Source organism: Lytechinus variegatus, chromosome 4 (assembly GCF_018143015.1).
Source record: "Lytechinus variegatus isolate NC3 chromosome 4, Lvar_3.0, whole genome shotgun sequence".
Classification (NCBI taxonomy): domain Eukaryota; kingdom Metazoa; phylum Echinodermata; class Echinoidea; order Temnopleuroida; family Toxopneustidae; genus Lytechinus; species Lytechinus variegatus.
In genome coordinates, this window is record NC_054743.1 from 34,697,634 (window position 1) to 34,720,156 (window position 22,523).

At 37.4% G+C, this 22,523-nt stretch overlaps 1 protein-coding gene across 9 annotated transcripts in view; it reads left to right on the forward strand.

The window, feature by feature from the left end:
- Positions 1-22,523, forward strand: part of LOC121413911 (synaptotagmin-like protein 4) — an 87,369-nt gene that overhangs the window by 41,132 nt on the left and 23,714 nt on the right. For 4 of the 9 annotated variants that reach the window (XM_041606912.1, XM_041606913.1, XM_041606914.1 and 1 more), the window contains exons 6-7: positions 2,946-3,034; positions 21,967-22,136. In XM_041606912.1, coding sequence (XP_041462846.1) covers positions 2,946-3,034; positions 21,967-22,136 — 259 coding nt within the window. Of the gene's footprint in view, positions 1-2,945; positions 3,035-7,849; positions 8,256-13,159; positions 17,517-21,966; positions 22,137-22,523 lie in introns of those variants that run through there. The other 5 variants (XM_041606907.1, XM_041606909.1, XM_041606908.1 and 2 more) reach the window with 3 other exon arrangements.

Below are 22,523 nucleotides of genomic sequence, written 5' to 3' on the forward strand. Positions count from 1 at the left end.
CTCACATCAGGCACATAGGAGGGAATATCAAAGCTATTGTATAAATTATGCGTAATTATTTTACTTCACGATCAAGTCCATATGTTAATATATATTTGATAATTACTCCATTATCTTGAGCATCATTCATGTATAATCAAATTGAATGAACAGAAACAAGAGATATGATTCAATTTCAATCCAATATTCCTTGTCTACAATCGGACTTTGCTTTGTTTAGATATCAATGCAGGCATATGAATATGAGATAAACAGAAAATCGAAACATTGGTAATATGAAACGGCAATTTGATGATCCAAAATTTTGAAATTGAAATTATTCAAATGGAAATTTCAAATTGAAATTATTTGCACTAACTTGCTATATGATTAAAAATAAATGAGCCAAAAGGTAGCATGAGTTAGGAATTTGGTTGAAAGTAGAAAAGCAAAATAAAATAAGGGAATTGCAAAACAAAATTGGAATTTTCAAGAAAAATGAAAATATTTTCACCTTCTCACTACCATGTTGCGATTGAAAAACAGTGATCCGTCATTGTGTTTGGATATTAAAAACATAAACATCAGAATATGTTGTCGGGTGCTTTACACACAGATAAAAAACACTTGTTTGGATTGATGACAGTACTGTTATTAGATCCATATTGTACAAACAGATGTTCTTGATTCATGAGATGGCTCTTAATATCAAATAGCAAACACTTGAAAAAGATGAATTTCTGTGCACTTTAACAACAGGGTCTAATATATGCTGCATTGTCTTGTTTTTTAATACACAAACTTAGTTGCAATTAAACTTGAGATATTGCTGTACATAACTGAAGACAAAATTTGATAAAACTTTAAAAATTGCAGACAATTTCACGACTGGGGGTGTTTCATAAAGCTGTTTATAAGTTAAGAGCGACTTCAAGAACGACTGGTGATCCTTTCTTGTGGTTAATGGTATACACCAAAATGTTCATTGGCAGTGGTTTAGCATGTAAGAAAGGTTCACCAGTCATTCTTAAAGTTTCTCTTAACTTACAAACAGCTTTATGAAACACCCCCAGTCGTGAAATTATCTGCAATTTTGAGATTTTTATCAAGTTTTGTCTTCAGTTATGTACAGCATTATCTCAAGTTTTATTGCACTTTATCCCAGTTTTAATAATAGTAATGAAAATATCAACAATTATCAGATAGGGATTAAATTTTTCTTTAGTCATATCAATTACAGAGTAATGAAAATATTTACACCAGATCTATGTAAATCTGTAAATTTTTGAGATTTTTAAAGATTTTCTTTAAAGGATCTGACCGGCTGCAGTTTTAAGTTTGCAAGATACAGTATTAAAGAGCCTGCCACTTGAAAAATCACAAAAATTATTGTATATTTATCTGCAGGGTACTGTATACTAGCTGTTTTCAAGCTGAACATTTCTTTATGCTGCATTATGTTATTGGTTCATTCCAAATTATTGATACCATATGGCAATCTGATGTCAATATTCTATATGTGTCTTTGTGGAAATTTTCATGTACATGCATATCACTCATTTTATCATCCCATGCTTTGGAAGATGATTTAACCATACGGTACTTTATGAACTCTTATTTGCTATCCATGGTTGGCATGGTTTGGTTGACTTGGGGCAATAATAATGTAGTTTGATCGCTTTGATAGAGCTGTTGTCATGATTTATGAGGCTAAAAGAATTGTATATTCACCCCCAAATTGCTGTGATGTCTTATAATGTCTCAGAAAGCAATCATTGAGTCTCCCATTGCTGTTGAATATAATAAATTCCATAAAAAAACATAAAAATGAAATGATTTTACCTTCACATTTGATATTTACTCCGACAATCATGTTCATATACACCAAGGACTAAACAGAGTCTTTTTCTGTATATTATTCTGTTATTGCGCTGTTACAATCTTGCACATTCGTCCAGTTAAATTCAACAATCGTTATAATTAGTTTTCTCCCCCTAAATTCATATTAGATAAGCCAATAAAAGGCTATGGTTCTTGGACAAAATCTATGTATTAATAATAATTATCAATGGTCCAATATGGAAAGCTTGAATTAAAGAAAATAACATGGAAACAATTGTCCTTATTTTCCCAAAAAATTAATTCAGCATGCAAAGAGTTAAACAACTTTTTGTATGAATTGCTCTAGTTACCCCGCTCCCCATAAAAAATTCAAGCAGTCACATATCTGTTCTTTGTGCTCTTTCCCAAAGCTAACATAGAGGGCACATGTCTCCCAATCTCTAATCAGCACCAATCCTCTCATCTTCCCTTGTTGGGGAGGGAAGATGAGTGGATTGGCGCTGATTAGAGATTGGGAGACATGTGCCCTCCATGTTAGCTTTGGGAAAGGGCACTTCCAAACAACAAGGTCCAATCTGGACTAATCTGTTCTTTGTGTGACCTCTGAATGTAATGACAAAATGTTTACATAAATTATAGAGGGGGCGCTAGAGCATTAGCTAGTCTGCAGAATAATTGGGATGAAATAATATGTGCAAAGAAATAGAATGCAATTTGTTTGTGTGTAGTTTTCATTTGAGATATAATGTTTATACATAGAGAGGGTGCTTTAATAGTTGCAACAAAAAAATTAGAGCCAGTCCATTCAACATCTTGCCTAACTTGGCCACATCATCATCATCATCATCATCATAGTCGTTATTATTATTGTTGTTGTTTTTATTTCTATTATCATTATCATTATTATTATCATTATTATCATCAACATCATCATCATCATTATTATTGTTTTATTATTATTATGATTGTTTTTTATCATTGTACTTACTATTGAATTATTTTTATAGACAATAAACAAAAATTAGAATTGGCCTGCGCGAGTTATCAAGGCCAAATCTCTCATAATCTTGTTTATCATTCTCTTCAGCAAATAAACATGTATTCATGGATTCTTTTCCATGCAGGAATGATGTTGAAGGAGGGATGTATGGATCGGCTGACATCACAATGGAGCGTGTCTCTCCATCTACCAACAGAAGAAGCAGGCAATCAGGTAGGATTTATAACAATTTTTTTTTTACTTTCTCTTTGTTCACTTAACACCACCCTCTCTTCCTTTTTCAAGCAGGCAACTCCAGTAAGTGCCGTAGATATTTGTTGGATGTATTATTTATGTCAGTAATTAGATTATCTTTCAGTTTTTCTAGTTCATTGATTTAAATTGCAACCCAAACTTTCGCGCAGTGTCCTCATATAACGCCTTCCCATCCGTACAATTAATGTGTCTCTAACATACTTCCTATTTTGATTTTGCTCCTATTGAGACAAGATGTGTCGCAGGAGTCGCTCTTTCTAAATTGCTTTAGTTTGCACCTTTGGTTACTTTTCATATTACCTTTCCCTCCTTATTGGTCAGTTAGATTTGTGGGGTTTTAGTTTCTTGTAATTTGATTCCTTGTCCCTTAATGTTCTGGTGACAAGCATATCCTCTGTGTGCTGGTAAAAACTTGTATCTCAAATTTGGTTGAAAATCAGTTTGGGGGGCAATTGTCTAAGTGATCAGTCTGGTGAAGCCCTGTCCAAATCCAAGCTCCCTTCCCAAAATCAAGCACCAGCTTGTCAAAGGAGAAAAAAAATACATGCAGGGGGGTGGGGGATTTCACCCCCATACTCAAAAGAGCACTGGAAAATCTCAATTTTGTAGATTTAGGCAGTAAGTTGTGAAAAATAGCCCAGGAAATTGAAAAAAAAAAATTTGCCTGAGGAAAGGCGATACCATTTTAATAGCAAGGTGGCTGTCGTGGGTTTTTAATTGATTTTTGCCTGAACATAGCACACTGACTGTATACACTTTTCCTCAATGTTAAACCTAACACTTATCCATTAATATCTTTATCCCTCTGACCCTCAAACTCTATCAAAACTGTATCCTCTCTGTTAAGATTATAAGACGGTCAATTATACTCGGAGAAAATGATGGGTTTTTACAAGTTTTCACTATAAAATGGCATATTACATTATATAGCGTCAATTGGCAGTCAAATGATTATAACTCAAAATTAGCAATTCGAATGCAGCTAAGAAAATAGATATTAAAATTATGGCATTGGTGACAATGTCATATTTATGAAGATATTCCTGGAGAGACCTCTTTCTATTAAAGCAAAAGGAGGATGCCATTTCTGTCATAAATGTTAAATAGAGAGGATATGAGGTACTGACAACCCATTGACGATATTTTTTACGGTTCCATGGCTCCTTTTTGGTGGTTGGAAATGTAGTATCCTGATAGTGAATGTTGTTAATCTTGAAAATCTTCTGCTGCCCTCTAGTGGCAAAAGAGTTTACAGCCCATTGACGATAAGTTTTTAAGTTTTATGGCTCCTTTTTGGTAGATGGAAATGTAGTTTCCTAATATTGAATGTTGTCAATCTTAAAAATGTTATGCTGCCCTCTGGTGGCGAAAGTGTAATACTTAGCAACGAGAGATACCAAAGATGTGGATCAAAACTTCCTAAGTACTACATTACCACACGGATAAACCGTGGAACATGTAGACTGATTCTGTGAGTCATGAGTCCAAGTAATATACAGACACTACTGGAAAACTGTCTGGCAGTGCAGTTTTGCCTATTTGTCTTTTTAGATAAATCCTTAAGGCATGGTCACACTGCCCGAGCGTTGTTAAAGCGGTCATGGAGCGGAGAGAAAAAAATCATCAGCGCTCGCTCCCGTTCACCATTTTCGATTTTGATTGTTTTTATTTTGTTTGCGATTTTTGTTTTTGATTTTTTCCCCAATTTTGTGAGCGAAATTCGACCCCTCTCCCTACCGCTCCAACAACGCTTGGGTGGTGTGACCAGGCCTTAAGGTTGATGATGTGCTTACATGAAGGTGTACTAGAAAATGATACCTTTGTACTTGTAGTTTGTATTGATTTAAGCACTTGCATGAACATTGTTCTGTGACTTAGTTGCAGTGTTCTGAAGACAGGAAGGAAGAACAGGCCTATACCCCCAGTTCTGTTTATAGAAGACACATACCGGTAGTAAAAAAGGGGGGAAACTTATTAAAATTGATAATAGCTGAATTTATTTGGCGCTTTTTGCCTTGTGGATTTAAAGTGCTAATTATTTTCCCGGCTTCAGCTCGCTACTAATACCGGCGCTCAGTGTATTCAAGGAATTAATCCTGTCGGGTACCCATTCACCTCACCTAGCTGGGTCGAGTGCAGCATAATGTTGATAAATTTCTTGCTGAAGGAAAACACCACGGCTAGGATTGAACCCACGACCCTCTGTTTGAAAAGTGAGAGGCAAACCACTAGACCGCGACATGCCCATGTGCCCATCAATTTGCATTTGATGCTGACATTTTGAATAAACCCTTGATGAGTTTCAGTTCCCTCACACAGTAATGTCTTGTTATTTTTATTTGAAAAGGCCATTTGAACTGTCTCACAAATCATATAAATTTTGGAATTGCATATATCAAAAAGCTTCAAGCAAAGATTATATCCTGAAATTTTCTTTATTTTTAAAATAATTTGAACAGCTTTCTTAATTAGCTTCCCCCCTGGAAAAAATGGTTATTTTATATTTAGTTTCCAAGAGATAAATGTTGATGGAAATTAGCAGAATACCAGGATCAACGCTAGACATTTTTTTTTTTTGGGGGGGGGTAACAAAACTTTAGAGGGCTCAAAGCTCAGGCTTATCTTTTTTATACCCTCCTTTGATGGAATTCTTATCTTTAAAAGAATTACTATGTTGGCTATGTTATGTTTATAGGGGGAGTCAGGGAAATACTTAGTAGTCAGTAAAGAGCACAGTCAGTATTTAAGTCTCAAGGTACATCAAGCAACACATCCAGACTCTCTTTTATTTCCTATCCTTGGTATCTCCACAATATGAGCTCAGGTACATGCACAATGAGACAGATTCAGAAATGGTGTTAACAAAGAGATGAAGCCAGGAGGGAGATACAATTACCTACATGTAGATAAAGAGAACAATAATAGCAAGGAAAGAGTAGTCTACAAATGTAGACCCACATTTGCAGTGAATGTACCACAGCTGATTGAAAGAAGACTAGGTCTACCCTGGCTGCAGATTCTGAAATGGCTCACTTCACCCTTACAAGCTGGTTTGCTTTGGGATCTCAGCGTGCGCAAACCAGCAGCAGCACGCTGAGATCCCACCTCGTGAGCCATTCAGAGTCTGCGTAGCAGACTGTTAAGGAAAGAGTGGGAAAAAGTGATTGTGTGGGTCTTTTTACCCCTGATACGTTTGTGTCCGGTTTAAAGCCGAATTCACACCTGGGATATGAAGCCGCTTGAGATACTTGTAACACCGGAAAATCATTGGCCTGGGGCCTGCCTTGGGGTGGAAAGAAAACAGATGTAAACATGTGAAACCGATCCCGAGAACACCTCCAGTGGAAGTCTTTGGCTGGTCTCGGGCCGGCCCTGCATGGGCCACTGAATCGTGGATGTAAACGCAAACCTACCTCGAACCTGTCTCGGTCCACTTGCAATAGTTTTGCAGCGCAGACCCCAGTTTGTCAATAGAGGTGTGAATGTTTGTCAGAAAGAGGAGATATATATGGTTAAGAAGTGTAGCTCATAGATAACCTTAGTCCAAAATATTGACAAAGGTAGTCTGCACTTTGCAGACCACTTTCAAATCCTGAAGCTAATTAATATTTGAATTAGGATCTGTGCATTCAGACTAACAGTTACTGAAAGTGCTCTTGAATTTCGAAACAGATTTCGGGATAGAATAAATTTCTATGAACAATCCGGTTGGGGGGGTGAGTTTGCTGTGATGTAAACATGTACATTCCCGGACCAAGTTCGTCTGTGAAGCTTATCCACCTTAACTCTTCTCAAGGTTGCAACCGGACTCAGGCCGGCCCCAGGCCAGCAATTTTCAGATGTAGAACAGGTTTAATCCTTTGTCACCCATGGTCTGGGTCTTACTTTATTTGTCTACACTTAAGCCAGCTTCACATCCTCTAATCTTGTGACACGAGTCACCTGACTTTTCATGTAAACATTTTGCATTGTTCATTAACTATATCCATTGTTTGCTATTACTAATTCAGTGGTCAAGGTGGCCTGAGTCCAGTTGGGGGTGTTAAACTTTCACAATCGGCTGTAGGATTGATCAATCTGGTGTGACACTGGCCTCAAGCCTCAGGGGCCGGCCTCAGTCTACTTCCAATATATTTGCAACACCCCTCTTTGAGATTGGGTCAAATCAAATGCTTGGCTGCATCATGAAATGAATGTCTTTGTCTGATCATGGAGTTACTTGTATGTACATGTAAGCGTACATGACATGTATACAGCCCGGGGGGGGCACTCAGTATATAATGCATAGTGGGTATGTGCCGCGGAGGGGACCCCCATTTTCACACTCAAATTTCCGTTCCAAGGCATAGCATTTTTGCCTTGTTGAGAAAAAGAACAAAGAAAGCCGCTCCAAGGCATAGCATTTTCTTCTTATCGAGAAAAAAGAAGAGGGAAATCCGCTCCAAAGCTTCGCATATTTTTCGTTACGCCGCTCCGATCGCATTGAATGAGTCGAATTTTGGTGAAAAGCGGCTGCAGAGCTCCCCCGGCGGAGGCCGCGCTAGCTGCATCATGCACGCATGACCGTTCCATAGGGATGCATACGCACTCACACGCTGGCGATCCGTTCCAAGGACCCCCGTTTTCACAAACACTTGTCGTTCCGAAGCCCGTTCCGAGGACCCTCCTTTTTAGGACCTACAATAAGCCGGCCGCTCCAAGGCCCCCGTTTTTTGTCTCGCCCGCGGCACACCCCCACCACATTTTTGGTCGAGTGCCCCCCCCGGGGTATACAGTCTGATAATCTTGCGTGTCCTTCAATTTTAAGAAAAGGAGGCAAATCTGTTTTGAGCAATCTCCACAAAGAGGCTTACAATAATAGTCTTGGAGATGTGTATATTAAGTTTTTGTTAGCATGTTGTTAGCATCAGATAGTCCTGAAAGGTTTCGAGAAAGTGAATGTGTGAAAGAACCTACTGGGGTATTATCAAGAGAGCACTGCATTCGAGCTAGCTGCAGCCTGCCACTTATAGCAGAAGTGATCGAAGTCTGATTTTACCCGTCATACTCCCGGTGGTTAAAATGGCCGACGTGGTGACCCAATATTATTCGCCACCTCTGTATTATTGGCTGAGCTGGGCTAATGATCTCGATGTGAGGGGAGAATATCTCTGGTTCTCAGATGTAGACGGACCATCAGGTATGTTTATTTTAGGCCCGTTTTGAAAGTCCATTTTTGATGCACGTGTATACACGTTGCAGGATATATATAAACAAATTGCATGATGTATTCATTTCAAATTTATGATTGAAAGTACAGTAAGCATGCGCAGTGCAAGCCTTCCAATTCCACAAGGCTGCAGTAAACAATTTCTGTTTATCCAAAACCGTCAAATTGAGAATGGTTAGTGGCATGGGCGGTCGTTTAACGGATTGCAAAATGTTTAACTACATGTACAACACTAGTATGAAAGTGACATTTAAGTGATTAAAACTTGTACAGTGTCTGAGAACTTAGAATTAATGTGAGGCTATGAGCTTGTTCACTGACTTTGCAACTCCCATGCAAGCTTTGTGCAGATGCTACCGTGTACATGGTGATGGAATTTAGTACACGTGCACTGACTTGACCGTGCGTGTACACGTGTACTCGAAAGGGGCCTATAGTTTATTTACTCACTCGGTCTTCTCAAATAGGGGAAAAAAGTGTTTGTTTGCCGTATCTGACAGACCCATGTCAAACTTGCCAACTTACAATTTTTTATTCAAATTTGACCAACGAAAAATGTGTGGACCAAACCTAATTCTCCTTGTCCTGTTGCTTACTTTTTTTAAATGGCGAATGGCGCGGTCGATATCATCCTTTAAATGGGAAGTGGGAAAAAGACAACCCCAGACTGACCCATTTTTGCAAATCTTGAAAATTTCATAACTTTTTTTAATTTACATCCAATTTTGATGAAATTTTCACTATTATTTTTTCTTGTTGAATTTTTCTCTTTTTATTCACATCAACTCTTTCTTGCGGTGGACTTGTCCTTTAATCATTATTCATTTACTTATTAATATTTTTGAAATTATTTATTGATTTAATTTCCACATAAACACACACAGGGGCGGATCCAGGATTTTCCAAAAGAGGGGGGACATTTTCCTGAAGGTCCTCACTGGCGTATGAACGACATATTTCCATTAAAAGTATATGTTGTGACTTTCAAAGGGGGGGGGGGCACACTTGTGTAAGAACATCATATTTACATTACAGATTTTGATTATGCCTCTCAAAAGGGCGTGGGGGTATGGGCTGGATGTGCCCCCCCCCCTTCTCCTCAGAATAGTTCATTAGATAGATAGTGCATAATAGATGATGTGTTTATTGTTATTATCATAAATCAAAAGTTTTACATTGTGGGGAAAGTTATCAAAAGCAAGAGGCTTGTTTTTTTGTACACTGTAAAACTATGTCTTCAGTATGGAATGGGCTGAAAATTTCACAATATCATCCTTGTCTGTACTGTAGGTTTCTGATATTATTTCTGATCTATACATTTTCTAAAATAAGTAAGGAGCAGTAGCATTACCAAGAGATTCATTACACTGTCGATATGCGAATAATCTGATTTCAAATATTCACAAATAATCAACCGTTGGAAAAAGTATTTATCCCCAACACTTGATAAGATTGTAATGTTTGATGATTCTTCAAAGTTGTCCTTCACTCGAAGGCTTTAGTTTAAAACCCTCATTGTATACATGTAGTTGATCCACATTTTAAACATCTCTTGCATTGTGTTTTCATGGCCCATACAGAGCCTACAACAATTGAACACTGTAGACATTAAAGCCTGTGTATAGCTTTGGTAAAGGGTCAATAATGTGATTGATAATCGAATATCATCTAATATGACAGTCTTACTGAAGCGTAGAGACTGTTATATTTTTCCAACTGCACTGCTCTGAGAAAATTAAAATATTCAAATCTTGGATATATAGCGCCCTCTCTCGGCGATGCTTGTTTTAAATTAAAAAAATGGGCATTCAAGCACTTATCTTATAAATTTAGTGATTAGATATCCAAAAGTTACAGAAAAAGAACATATCTTGAAAGTTTCAGCCCATTCCATGATTTGGAATAGGATTTAATTGAAAGACAAAAACACACAGATATTTTAATTTGATCGGGTGACCCGATCAAGTTAAATTTCCATGTAAAATCGCAAAATTTATCCTGTAAAACACATTTTCATTTCATATCCTCCACATCATAACTGTTATAGGGCATATCCATTCATATTAGCTAGCAATGAATTGGAATAGTGATAGGTGCATTTTGGTGGATTTACCAAAACTATACACAAGCTTTAAACAAATGTGATTGAATTATTCTCAAAAAAAGATTTGAAAACGGTGTGTATTTTGATTTGATCGTATTCCCAATATGCTCTGATCAAAATATTTCAAATGGTAAATTGCCAATTCATCTATTGCCAACTCAATACATGGTTTAACTTCATTTTGTCTAATGTCATTCCACCCTTCAACGTTTCGTACGGCAACCATTTGGTCCAATCATCACTTGGTCTAATATGACCATTTCGTGTTAAAACTAGTTGGTCTGATTTCCATTTTATTTTCATTCATTTTGCCCAAATAATACCAAGTCCAATTAGACCAAATAGGATATGGACTAAAAGGCTATTGGAACATCTGATTATTAGACAAAATGATGAATGGGCAAAATGGCATATAGACCATGTTGACAGAGGACACACTGATGGTAGACCAAATGATAGTAGACGAGTTGGTAATTGGACAGATTGACATTAGACCAATTAAAAATAAACCGATGAAAGTATTTTCGTTTGGCTATCCCTGGGGCTTCATCAGTCATTTTTACTCCCAAATATTTCAGTACTCTCCAGGACGATTTTAGAACGTGTGTTGCTGCGTTATTTGAACGATTTATTGCCAAGGCTCAGCAGCCATCAAAATCCAGAGGGTTCCCATGGAATTAATTGATACTAGAATGGCAAATTATAACCATAGTTTTAAGTTTTTGTGAAATAGCCCCTGTTCTCTTTGTAAATTTTGTTGAAATTGAATTTTTTATTTTATCATTAACATTGATTATCTTTGTTAATGTTGTTTTTTGTTTGTGTTGTTGTCATTATATAGACTTACAATTCAAACAACCTTTCCTACCATTCTTCTTTTGTTGCATATACATGTTTATTTTCATATATCTAAGTCTCTTTCCTCTCAAACTTTTTTCATTGCATGTATTCCTTGTAGTTGAAATGTATAGTACAATTTTGTAAGATTACTGACAGTTAGTTAACTTACTCTACATAAAACATTTACTTGTTTTAGGTTGAAAGAGATCAATGCAAGGTCAGGAGGAGCAACGATTTTCTGACAAGCATAAAATATGCAACCACCACTCTCAAGAAGCATATTGCCTTCTAAATTTTCCACCAAGAAAAAAAGAAAAGAAAAGAAAGAGATAAAAAAGCTCGGATCCCTTTTAGAAGCATACCCCCCCCCTTGGGCTTGTCGGTAGTGGCACTAAAATCCCTGGATACGATACATGTGTTTCTTAGTCTACAAGCACAGTCCCTTATTGAAACTGAGCAACAAGTTGGTCTTTACATGAGACAAGCACATATGAACCTTGCTCGGCCAGGGCCTTCTGTACACAGTAATTGTAGGCTGTGCATATAGTCTGCTGTGCAAACCTCTCTCTTGAGTTAAGGGTCTGAATGTACATTCAGACCCTTAACTCAAGAGAGAGGTTTGCACAGCTGACTATGCAGCCTACTCATGCCTTGTGTACTGAAGGCCCTCAACAGCAAGTTTTGTACGTGCTAGTCTTTGCATTGAGACACACTTGCTGATCAAAGTTTCAATCAGGGACTGTGCCTGCAGACTAGTCTGTGCATGCAGACCATTTAACTCGAGAGAAAGATTTGCGCAGCAGACTAGGCGTGTCTGCCCTCAATAAATCCAGTAATTATACCAATCCCTCCAAACCTTGAATCGTGTTTCAGAAAGGAAATTGTGAAATCATCTCTTGATCACCATCTATTGTTATTATAGGACATCCTGGGCCCAGCAACATAAAGCTTTGTGATTGATCGTGAGGCTGGTTCCTACGATCGATCATACATAATAATCAATGCAATTAATCGTAATCAGAACCACGATCATTCAATCACCAAGCTTCATGTGACATGGCCCAGATCTGTCATTTCTTGGTGATGGTCTACTGTTTTATAGAATTAACCATCAGGGTGCTCAGGAGACAAAAGAATGTTTTAATATTTTCTCAAAACCCATTGGTACATACCAAAAATAATGATGATAATGATATGCAACATATATAGTGCTTAATACAATGTTTAAAAGATAAACATGTTTTTGTTCTTATTTTGGATGTTGTCTCTGATGTTGTATGTCTATATTTTGCCATTTTCATATCATACAAATTGGAATTAATTCATGTTTGTTGTATTGGTAATATTTTTCATAATTGAAAGATTATATCCAGCCTTTTAACTGTATGATTTTACACTAGGTACAGAGGAGTAGGCAAATCGCTTCCATGACATTTGCTCTAGCGACAGTCGCTCTAGCGACAATTGCTCCGATGAAAAATCTGCATGTTAAGCCAAACATAAAACCTAACCCTCAAAACTAAATAAACCACAATTCTAATCTTTACATTATTTTGAATTAAAAACTCTATTACAATTTCAAGTCTAACCCGAGATGTCCTCTTAGATATAAAGACCGGGGGAGTGTTTCATGAAAGGACTTGTCAGATGTTTTATCCGACAGTTACCATAGGAACAGTGCCTCTCAGCCAATCAAAATCATGGAAAGATGTCAGATCTGACAACTTGTCGGATGAAAATATTGATGAAACGCTCCCCAGAAGCAAATGTCGCCAGAGCAAGTGTCGTGTCACCGGTTCATCTTATGATTAGATAAAAAACTTTCATTCAAACTTTATACTATACGTGTATATTTTTTAATGATATATTTTGTTGTTAAATCTCTGCAGATTCTTATAGTTTTTTTGTTATTTTCTTCCTTTTTTTTTAGATCCAAAGTACAATGCATCCGAAAGTGGCATAAAATCATTTCACAGTGGCTACACAAATATAAATATTGAGAAGGGCAAGGTGCCCTTCCCATTACCTAACTCATATTCAAAAAAAGATAACCAATCAAGTGCTGTACAATCTTCTAGTAACAAAAGTTTGCCGTCCAAATTCCCTTTCACCACCCAATCCCATAAGAGTGTATTACTTAGTGGCAAAGAACCTCGATATGACCTGTCGATGGATGCTCTATCTGTAGATAAAATAGATGATAGGCAGGTATATACAACTAATGTACATTCACCACAAAAAATAGTGCCATTAGTTTCCAAGGAGGGGCAAGACATCGCCCCCTCTTTCAAAACAAGTGCTCAATCCCACGTTTTGAATCCAACCCCTTTGTCTCATACTACTACCTCATCTGCCCTTCTAACTAACCCACATGTAGGTTCCTCAAGGTTCCCTGCACACGTGACTAATAAAAGGCATGCCAACGTTGGTGATTTCACTAAACCAACCAGTAACTCTTACGAATATGATACTGTGAGTTCAGATAGGGTGTATTTGAGTAGCGGGGTTTATGACTTTCAGGATCAATCTGTTTCTGATACTGTCGATGACACGGCGGGAGAAGAATCGTCTAGACAGTCGGATACGGACACCCAGAGTATTACAAGCTCGAGCACAGTTGCATGGGATACCCTCACGGATACCAAGGAGATGGATAACAAGAAGACCACCTCTTCATCAGAGATTGACGGGCAGTGCATTGACAGTAGTGAGAGTAGCGGTTGTCTGCTTCAGGAGGACAATCTTACAAAGGCCACCTTGCACCAACATGGAAGCACAGTTGCAAGTTCTGGCTATGAGTCTGCATCGTCTCTTTCATTATCAAGTGAAGCGAGCCTGAAAACAAACAGCAAGACATCTAACGTTTCCTCCTTTGGGTCTGATTTGAGGAGAATCTTGATGAATGAGAGACTTGCTATTTCGCTGAAGGATGACTATCCTTCACTTCAGTATTTCAGCTACGATAGCTCACCCAACGACTATGTCATTCTCGAGGAAGAGGAGATTTCATCGCAACTGAGCTTGTCTGAGAGGATTGCTCCAGACCTCGTTCCAAACATTGGAAATAATAATGAAGATGAACCAAGCAGATATGATAGTGTGAAGTCAGTATGCAAGAGAGACATGCCTTTGGCTGATATATTTTATCTCCAGCAACAGGGAAGTCTGCTTCAGAATGTGCAGAGTGAGCTCTGTGATGACATGGCAAAGACATCTGCACCAACTGACAGCATTATTCATGAACAGCATTTGGACAGTGAGGAGAAAGTGGCAAAGCCAAACCCGAGCATAGAGGACAGTATTCCAAACGAAAGTCAACAACAAAGCAAAGTCAGCGATGTGCAGTTATCCTTCCACGATCTGGGAAGTATAAATTCTCACTATGTAACAGACCTTGTTGATGATGATGATGAAAGCAGTGATTGCAGCTCAATAGATATCTCAAACCTTGACTTCTCAGAGAGCAGCGAGTCGGACACGAACTTGAATCGTGACCAGGATAACAAAAGAAGAGTCTTGAAGGTTGGAAGAAAAATAGCCACGTTTGAGAATTCAGAAAGAGACAAATCTGTGAATGAATGGGGACTCTCTGATGATGGAGATGGATTGGTTCCATTGGTCCTGCCAGGAATGTTCTCAGGGAGTGAACTATCAGTCAAGGATAAAGGCGCTGCTAGTGGAGACGACAGTGATACCCTTATGAATTCACTTCTTAAGAGGCTCATCAGAACACCAAGCACACCTCAACAGCCATCTCCTTCAAACCGCAAACCGCTTGTATCTGATGATGAAGATGAGGATGCCTTCAAGAGGTTCAGTGAATCTTTGGATATCTCCAGCGACACTGATTCTCTTGATGAAGCCCATCTTGAATTTGATCCATCACTCATTGCAGACTCGTCAGAGGAAAAAGAGGCTTGTTACAAATCCAAACTAGATTACAACAAAGCTCTGATGCGATCGTTGATTAAGGACCTCTCAACTGATGATGAGCAAACCTTGAGTGAGAAGGAACAGACTGGTCAAAGAAAATCTGGTCCATTGTCGCAGAACAGTCAAAGCCTTGCGAAACAGAGTCCGAGTGCTCTTGCAGGTCAAACACCTGAGAAAACAATAGATAAACAATCTAAACAATCATCAAAGAACACTTTTGCTGTGGAAGGTTCTGGAAATCATAAGCCCAGGCGTAAGAAAAAGGGCAAGAGTAAATCCAAATTAGATGATGCTGAAGCATCTGTAGGTTATGCCTCTAAAAAGGGTTTGATGAGGCAGTCAAAGACACAGTTTGGGGTGCTGTCCAGTACCCCTGACGGGAAGACTCAATTGTATACACTTGGAGAGGACAAAGACAGGGCTGAGAGTCCAGTAAACCTCAGCAAAGGAAGATACACTCCTCTCAAAGATACAGGAGAAGGGCCGCAGCCTTTGGACAGGCCAACCACTCCTTATGTCTGCCAATCGCTTCCTCAGCCTCGGATCCATCGCAAGCAACCATCATCACCCGGTCTTCCAAGATCTCATAATGACAATGATTCCTCCTCATCGTCATCTTCTTGTGAGGAGGATGAGGAAGAGGACAATCGTGATGAGATTGACAGCATCTCCTCGCGTCCATTCTCCCCCAATACCATCACCAGACCGTTCTCTTTTGCAGGTGATGATAGTTCTGATGGTGAACTCTCCGTGATCATGGAGGAACCAGAGGACTTGGATGCAGAGTTAGAACAGTCATATGACTCAAAGCTATGATAGCAACCACACTTACGCAATAATTCATTGGCTTGCCATGTAATTCAGTCTGAAATCTTGGCCCCGTCTTACTGAAGGATCGATAGTAAAATTGCCCGAGAAATGTTTCAGTCAGGGAGGATGGTGCAAATCAGAGTTCTTTCTTCAGATGGGGCCATTGGTTGATAAATGTGTGTATGTACTTTTATGAAAATATCAATTCTGAAAGTCGTGCTGGTTTGTATACATGTAGATCCACAATCAGTATTATTGTGTTAGGCACCCTGTCAAATGTTAGAGCCGACTCTCCATTCTCATATGCTTTTCACACTGCATTTCTATAACCCCATATTATCCTTAACCCCGTAATATCTTTTTTTGATTTCACACTGTCTTGCTTAGCTGGGGTTAACGTGTCAAACTTGGACTATCTCACAGCTCATGAATATTGATAATTTTGCCACACAGAGCATGATTAATATGCAATTTCGACTTCTGTGATTGGCTACTGCTTAGCCCCAGCCCGGTTTCGTTTCACACTACATCTCTTAGCACTGTAATTGTAGTGCTAGCCCCGCAACTATAACTCTGATTTTTTTTCCAGGGCCAGACTGTGCTAGCCCACTTTGCTAAAACTTAGTGTGAAACCAAAGTGGGCCAAGCTTAACCCTGGGAAATTTGATGGGGCTAAGACCCCCCCCCCATCCCTTAGCAACACCAATTTCCCAGGTTTAAGAAAAATATGTGCTGTGTGAAAAGCATATATGTCGTCATATCATTGGAGAATGCAGGAAAATTGCTACAAGAAATAGGAGAATTCTTGCCACAAAATGCAGCACAGATTTTTGACAGGAGTTCTTATCTTTGTACCATGTAGTTAGGGTGTACACCATGTCATAGAGCTTGAGTTCAAGAACAAAGATATACAAAGATTTTTCTTAAAATTAATGACTTTCTTGCATTTAAATATTTTCTTTGAAATAGTCTTGTATATCGGAATAACCACTGTCGAAGGAGTAAGATTTTTATGCATTCATATCATATACTTAATGTGTGATAATATAATACAAGTTTGGTGCTTATGACAATGCAGTAATTGTTATATTTTGGTCTCTTAGTAATTACAAAAAAGGGAGTTTTCATTTGTCATATAATTTTTTAGATGATTATTTTATATAATGATTTGTTCCTGTGTCTATTTCTCTGTGCACGAAAGAAATCACATATCACAATTATTGTTACTTCCACTTTTAATTGTGCCTTAGTCAGTATTTTTCCAGAAGCCCACCTTTGCAGAAAGTATATTTTTATACATATGTTTATGTCTCTATTGTATTGGACCTTATGAATTATGAAATTATTTTGAATTGTTGTGTTAGGGGATACCATATATGTTGATGTTCAGTCAGCATTTGAATGATCTGTAACTGTAGCAGACTTCAGTTTTGAATAACGGGGGTGGTTAGTTGTTTAGATATCTTAAACTTTGTTATCCTGTGTTATGATTGATTTCTGAATGTTTCCATTGGTTACTTTTCATTGCTAGATTACGAGGGGGATGCGGGGGGGGGGGAGGGCATCGGAGGTCCCAGGTTAATCCCAGGGTTGTGGAAATCTTAAAGGACAGGTCCACCCCAACAAAAAGTTGATGTGAATAAAATTAAAAAGAGAAAAATCCAACAAGACTAACACTGAAAATTTCATCAAAATTGGATGTAAAGTAAGAAAGATATAAAATTTTAAAATTTTGCTTAGTTTTGAACAACAGTTATATGCATATATCCTGGTCGGTATGCAAATGAACTAAAGGGACTGATGACGTCACCCATTCACTATTTCGTTTTATATTCTATTATATGAAATATGAAACGTTCTGATTTTCTCCCCCTTGTCATGTGAAATAGAGTTTTATTCCTCCCTTTAACATGTGGAATTAATATTGTTTAACATTATGTGATTTAGTCAAGATTTATATTGTAAATTCTGTAAAAAATGAAATATTGTATAATTCAAATAATGAAAAGCAAAAGAAATAGTTACTGATGGGCATCAAATCAACATTTTTCTGGGGTGGACTTGACCTTTAACTTGTGAACAGGGACCCCATAACAAAAGCTTAGCAATCGATTGTGGGACTGATTTCAATGTTTGATTGCATTGATTATATCATGTATGATCGATTGTAAAAATCAGTCTCATGATCGATTGCTAAGCTTTGTCATGGGGGGGGCTGTATATGCCCCTATTTGATCCTGTACCTGACCTATATCTATAACGGACACCATACACCTTCCGAGAAGTCTGCAATTTTGGAATGAAATGTAGTAGCAAAATTTGATGCTAATATTGAGACAAATTACTGTGTAATGTTCAAAATCATCGTGACCATGCTATTATCCTTTTTAGAATAAAAGCGAATTGAACATCTAGTTGTAGTGAGATCATAGCAGTCGCACGATTGGCTATGATTCGAAACTAATTAAGGCTTGCAATCATTCAGAATTGTTATATTAGTATCAATATGAACATTCATGAACATTTTCAGAAAAGAAGAAAAGTGGGATTTGCTTCAATCGGATCGTGGACAGTCGTAAGGTGTGTGGTGGCTTTAACACAAAGAGATACAATCATTTAGTTAGTTTCAACTTGTTTTACATTTTTGCCATATATACGCAGTTACAGTTATGATTAATCTTACAATTGATAGTAATTTTATTTTTGTTAGAGGGACCTGTAGTTGTAAAATATCAAGTACTTTCATTTTTTAAATTTATTTGTACATGTAAACTGGTGGTTGAAAAGGCTGACAACAGAGTATTATATACCTATTATATACCTCATATTTATCTCATCTCTTCTAATACCACAGGATAAGTTTAGGAGAAGTGAAATCCAACAATAGATTTTTAATACTTAAGTGCTTCATCTCAGATATTAATTGTTTGAAAATATTTACAATACTTATTAATATGAATTGTTTCACTGACTGTAGTATAATATTTAAGATATATTAAGTCATATCCCCCTTATTGTTTCCATTTTTTTTATTCTCACCCCCTGTCGAGTATCGGAATGTTTCAGAGTTAACCGAGAAAGCAATATTACCAATTATTAAATGTGAATGATATTGTTACTGATCTTCACTGGCACTTGTGATTGATCGTATATCCATTGTGTGGTAAATAACGTGTGAATGGTGTGCTTCTGAACACCACTTGTGATTGATAACGCTATTGATTGCAAGTTCTGATAACATATCACGACTTGTTACTGATCACCACTGGTGATTGATAGCGCTATTGATCGCAAGTGATGATAACTTCCGAAACTCCCCTGCATCTAACTCACATTGTACATGTACTCCTATATCTTTTGCTAACCTTTAAAACTTTTGGAATACCTCACTTTACCTTAATATTTTCTCCATTGTGAATACCTTAATAGATTTGTGCCACTTTCTGATGCATTGTGGGCATTTGAACCCCATACTTGCATATCTCTCCAAGTCAAATTGGAGATCACTCAGACAAATAAATGATTTCTTTAAAACTGCATGACTGCACTTTTCCACTTTCAGTGTTGGTGAATTGTTAAATATTGTTTTGTTATGTTTATTATGTTTTTAGAATTAGATGCAATCGCATGAGGGGATTTTTTTTTGTATGGTGGTGGTTTTTCTGAAGACCTGCTTTAAGAAAATTATTTGCTCCCTTTTCAATGCCTGAATTAGCATGCCCAATCTGTGTTGCATTAACAATGATGGAATAGTTCATCAAACATTTTACAGATATTTTATTATGAAATGGCTACCAATTCAAGCCTTGCATCTCAGTGCTTAAGAACATACTTTTTTGACCAACGCTTCATGACATGTATGTATACTATTTTTAATGTTATTTATACCAGCATACATACTGACCTAAGTACTTTAAAAGATTATCTTTTGAAGGGGATAATTTATAAACTGAGCTCAATTTTAATATTTTGCTGAATGCCTTTCAGTAAGAAGATATCCAGATATATACTTAACAAAGCGAGCTATAAAATATGATTTTTTTTATTCAAATTCAGAATTCACCTTTGAAACACAGACATAAAGAAGTCTTTGACATGCACTCATCAGAGCAAAATTCAAGTTGTTAAGCTCTCTTCAAGTACATTTATTTAGCAATCAGAATTCTTCTACGAATACATAAAATCTACATCTTTAATTACAAGGTGTAAATCACGTCTCATTGCTTTATTGGATTAATTCTTACTCATTCTTTTTGGTATCCTGCGTAATTCGGGATGTACCATCGAACTGGATCCAAGTTTTTAATTTAAGGAGTCATTATTTATCCTATATTCAAGGCAGACATGTCATAAAAATCGACACGTTCTATTTGGTTAATTCAAGTGTACATACATTTCTTGGGTTGGTAACCATCTTGTCATGAAGAAATTGCAGATAGAAACACCTCTTGCCATGCTGACCTGATGAATTATTCAAATCTGGTTCATCATGGTTGTCTTTAATCTCACAACATAGAAAAAGGAATACTTTTAATATACTACACTAGATTTTCATAGATCACTGTGTTACTGGTGTTTTGTGCAGCAAAATTGGCACCCAACTCATAGTCAGCAACGAAATACTTGAATTTATATATCCCTGCTGAACTTTTAAAAAAAATCACTCTGAAGCATGATAAAAATGTGTTGCTCTGAGGAATTTGGTAATTGAAAAAGAAAAGTAGACCACTTGTGAATTTGATTAGGACCAAGCCACTTGTAGTCCTGTACGTGGGATCCTGGGCCTTCTCTTTATTGGACCAAAGTACTAGTAGACGGAACGTTGAGCCTATCTATCCACCTGTCTCCCGCCCTTGTCTGGTATCTGCACCTCCTACGATCCTACCAAAATGCTCTATGCCCCCTTTTCTCTCTTCTGCATTACCCCTCTTTGGTCATCCATCGATACTTGGAGATTGCATGCATGCATTACATTGTAGATCTCCTTGTTCCCTCTAAAATAAGGGGTGCATGAGCAGTCGCTATCAAGGAGTTGTATAGTCAGCTTTTCATGTTGAAACTACTTTTATGACAGGTACATTGTAGCTTTTACTCATTATGTTTTAGTCAATCATTGTTAGATTGTTGAGAAGGTTCATCGTAGTTTAAGGTTTGTTTTAATAAACGCAATGAACCATTTCATTCGATAATATGGGAATATGGCTTCTAATCATCCAGTTGGGGTGGGGATGATACAATAGATCATCTCCCCCCCCCCCCGTCAAGAAACGCAGACCTTTGGTTTTTGTGCATAATGCAGAGAGTATGGAGTGTGGTCTTTACTTTAGACATGCTATGAATTAAGTGTCAAACTTGAAACTGCTTACCTCTGGTAATTTTACTTTGTGACAACCATATGCAGGCACTTTGCACAATTCCAATAGATATTGAAATAATTTTATGTTCAGGTAAACTAGCACAAATCAATCTTCCAGAAATTGAATGTTCACCCACGTCAAAGCAACCTTGAAGACCAGGATCAGGTCGTACAAAGAGTTGCGATTGATCCGATCCACCACAACTATGGACAGCCAGCCACGTCAACATCTAAAATGCACATTTGTTCAAAATATTTTCTAGCTATAATGTTAAGTCATACATTCATTGTTTTCAGTGTGTTTTTCTTTTCTTACAAAGGACATTGTGCAAATTTCCTGGAGAAAAAAATTATGACATTGTTGGATTTCCATATCATTTGGGTTTTTCAGATCAATCGTAACTCTTTGTTGTAAGACATGGCCCAGATTATGCAAAACATCTTTTATAACTCTTCTAAATGAAATATATCTCTGAAGTCCACCAGATTTTAATGGTCCCAGTTCAAGTACATGTAGGTTTGACTCAGGCAAAGTTATCTTTATATTTTTTTTACTCTTCACACCAATTTCTTTTGTGAGTGGCATCATCGTTCTAAACCTGTAACTACATGTAATCTCGTATTTTTCTTGACGGCAGATGTCATCCAGCATGGAAAACCACGACATCCAGACAGCCCTGTTAACAGCCGCAAGAGCTACCATGGTTCGGAGCTATCGGAAGACGATAGGAGCTACCGGTCTGATGGGTCCGGTGGAAGGGGTGTGCCGAGACACCCCCCTATTCCAACCATTGCCATCCAAGATATTGTAAGTAATAATGGTAAACTTTTTGTTTTGAAACATGGAAATCATTGTCCTGGTACTAAATATTTGGAAAACTAGATCATCAGATTTCCCCCAACACCTATTACCATCTCAGTTTTAAATGAATGTGAATGTGATGGTAATGTTCATTTTACTGGGTTTGGTGAATGTAATGTTAAGATTCAAAACAATATGAATTAATTGTATTAAAGTTTGAAATCAAAATGGATGAAATGCCATCCAGATATGATATCATAAGGGGCATTTCATGTTCAAACAGCCAGATGAATGTTTCCTGTAGGAAACCTTGAATATTCATTGACTTATGGAAGTAAAGAAACCATGAATATTCATTGACTTATGGAAGTGAAGAAACATGAATATTCATTG